This window comes from Lynx rufus, unplaced genomic scaffold (assembly GCF_022079265.1).
Source record: "Lynx rufus isolate CCGP_SWC_20201006 ecotype Redwood Valley unplaced genomic scaffold, mLynRuf1.p SCAF_6, whole genome shotgun sequence".
NCBI lineage: Eukaryota > Metazoa > Chordata > Mammalia > Carnivora > Felidae > Lynx > Lynx rufus.
In genome coordinates this window covers 144,253,856-144,257,165 of record NW_025814878.1, presented here as the reverse complement: position 1 = coordinate 144,257,165, position 3,310 = coordinate 144,253,856, and the positions used below count along the sequence as shown (strand labels likewise).

Sequence of the window (3,310 nt, the reverse complement as noted above, 5' to 3'; positions counted from 1 at the left end):
CACATCCTTTTTCACATTTGATGAACATTTATCTTATGCCAGTTTTGTACCAATTTCTTTCACCCATCAGTGTGCCTCCCTGCGGTCATGCTTCGGACTTAAAACGTCTTCGAAGAATAAAAAATGTACCGTATTACCAATGATTTCAACATGATAGAACTGAAATGTTCGTTTTCTGATTCCTTATGGCCAGCGTATAACTAGTCGTCTTCTTCGGCGGTAAGCATTGGATGAAAAGGGTCATCAACTAGCCTTATATTTGGCAATGTATTTGGTCCAGTGTCACTAACTCTGCAAGGTAGCTTCCAGAAAGGTGACAATTAACCTAATATGGACGGACATCTGAGATCGTGTATAATCCCAAAATAACGTTTCGTTTATGCCTTTCCTTGTATACATTAAGTGTTGCATTATAGTGCTTTGATCTGTCATTGCTTTTGAGAATGTTTCTGTCCTTATATCCATGTGTGTATCTATTTACTTATTTTATCATAGGAAGTGATGTAAAGCATTACAGTCTGTCAAAATTATATGGTTGGATAACTTTTAAAAGTTTATTCTGATTAGAATGTTGATACTGAATAATCCTACATCTTTCAGGAATTTTACAGAGTCTAGTTGGTGTAATGTGTGAAACAGAAATCTGAAGAAGGAAGAGGAAAATGTTGGACACTGGATTTTGGAGTTCTGATTCCAACAGACTCTGTACAGCCACTGAAATTTTGGAGTTTTATTAATTGGTATGGTAATTTTAAGCATCTTCAGGACAAAAGTTAAGCACTGTAATTGAATGGTGCTATTTTCTGGTTCTCTCTGGTTATTTATTTTATTGCCATAGGGGAAAAAAACCCAATGTGTGTTTATATGCAGATCTAGTACTGGTATTTTGAATGTAGTTGAATTTCTTTGTATAAGTATATTGTAGGTCATCAATTCCTATATCTGGATGCATTTGGACATTATGTTGTATTATAAAGTACTGCATGTGAGGTGTGTGCAAATCTAGTTGTGTGGAATTATGAGATACATATTTAAAATAATGAATCTCCCTCTGTATGCATCTCTTTCCTATTCTTTCTGATTGTTGTCTCTCTTTTTCATTGATCCCCATTTTCTCTAAAATGTAGCTACATTTTCATGGTAGTTTCAGTCCTATTATGATCAGATTTAGAGAACTTTTATACCTATGACTGACACAAACACAAGGTTCATTATTTGATTTTTCATATATGAAATATTAATGATTTACTTTTTTGATAATGTGGAACTAAATTGGTATGAGCTATGACAATTTCAATGAGTACACCATTTATTCAAATGGTTAGTGATAAAATTCTCTGGCTATGTCTTTTAACATGATAAATCCACCCCCTGCCTCCTTTTTATTTTTTAGAACATTTCTTTAAAAATTGCTAAATACTTGGTCTTGACAGGAAACACGTGGTAAGAAAGGATGGACCCGAAAAATGGAAGTTCTTTCACGGGCTTTATCCTGCTGGGTTTCTCTGACCGGCCTCAGCTGGAGCGAGTCCTCTTTGTGGTTCTTCTGATCTTCTATCTGCTCACCCTGCTGGGAAACACAACCATCATTGCGTTGTCCCGCCTGGACCCACACCTGCAGACTCCCATGTACTTTTTCCTGTCCAACCTAAGCTTTCTGGACCTGTGTTACACGACCAGCACTGTTCCTCAGCTGCTGGTTCACCTCAGGGGACCAGACAAGTCTATCTCCTTCGGTGGCTGCGTAGCTCAGCTGTTCGTCTCTCTAGGGTTGGGATGCACAGAATGCATTCTGTTAGGGGTGATGGCATTTGACCGCTACGCAGCCGTCTGCAGGCCCCTGCACTACACAGTGATCATGCACCCCCGTCTCTGTGCCCTGATGGCTTCTGCATCGTGGTTCACTGGTTTTGCCAACTCCTCATTGGAGACAGTGCTCATTTTTCTCATACCGCTTTGTGGGAGAAATAAAATAGAGCACTTCTTTTGTGAGGTTCCCCCGTTGCTCAAGCTTGCCTGTGTTGACACCACTGTGTATGAGTCTGAGATCTTATTTTTCAGTATGATCTTTCTTTTCATACCTGTGGCATTAATCACATTCTCCTATGGTCAGATAGTCAGGGCAGTGTTAAGAATAAAGTCAGCCGCAGGACAGAGGAAAGTGTTTGGGACATGTGGGTCCCACCTCACCGTGGTCTCCCTGTTCTATGGCACGGCCATCTATGCTTACCTGCAGCCCAGCAGCAACCATTCCCAGGATCAGGGCAAGTTCATTTCTCTCTTCTACACCATCGTCACCCCCATGGTCAACCCTGTCATATATACCTTGCGGAACAAGGATGTGATGGGCGCAATGGAGAAGGTGTTCCGTCGGGGCTCCATATGACTGGGGGGAGGAGCCTTTGATGGAGGCTCAAATGTCAGAGGCTTTAAGATTTTGTGTCCTTCATGTGTTGTCCAACATTCTCGTGATGACTCTCAAGGGAATTTCCTTACCTCGTTCATTTTTTTAAAGTAACATTTTCTTTTTTAAAAAAACTTTTTAAAAAAAGTTTGTTTATTGAGAGAGAGCAAGAGTAAGAGGGACAGAGAGGGTGAGAGAGAGAGAGAATCAGCAGAGAGAGACAGAAACAATTCCAAGAAGGCGCTGCACTGTTAGCAGTAAACCTGATGCAGGGCTCAAACTCACGCAGTGTGAGGTCATGATCAGAGCCAAAATCAAGTGTTGGATGCTGAACCAATTGAGCTAACCCAGTTCTCCCCCTATACCTCATTCTTTTATGCAATGAATGTTCCAAGCTCGTGGATTCATTGCAACCTCCGGAGAGGCTGGTTTAGTGTCCCAGTGCATCTCCGTCATATTAATATTTAAAAAATCCTTTTCTTATTTCATTCTCTTTTGGGAGTACCATTCTAATTGCAAAAAGACATTTATGTACATATGATAAAGGCGTGCACAAAATAAGAATAGGAACCACAAAAACAGTGTAAGAAATATTAACATTTTAGCACTTTCTAGCAATTTCCGGAGGCATATCACTTATTCTTGCATTTGATCATGGCTCTGTTAGAAGGTCTGTAAGTTGACTGTGTCACAGCTTCTTCACAGAATTGGTGGACTACCACGGGATAGATGAAATTTAGCTCAGAGGAAATCCTGGGAACACCAATCCTGACACAGTCATTCAGATATTAGGCCCCAGTGTGACCGTACCTGTGTGACAGTAATTTTACGTAGCCTTCCCGTCACAGGGGGCGATGGCATGATGCACTCATCCCAGGGACAATGGGAGCATCAGGTAGCAATACA

At 40.8% G+C, this 3,310-nt stretch overlaps 1 protein-coding gene across 1 annotated transcript; it reads left to right on the top strand.

Annotated features, from left to right (window-relative positions):
- The first annotated feature begins 1,453 nt into the window (after nt 1–1,453).
- On the top strand, nt 1,454–2,386 carry LOC124528448 (putative olfactory receptor 2B8). The gene has a single exon (XM_047102071.1). It carries the CDS (start codon nt 1,454–1,456, stop codon nt 2,384–2,386), a length of 933 nt encoding a protein of 310 aa, XP_046958027.1.
- Nucleotides 2,387–3,310: the final 924 nt, after the last annotated feature.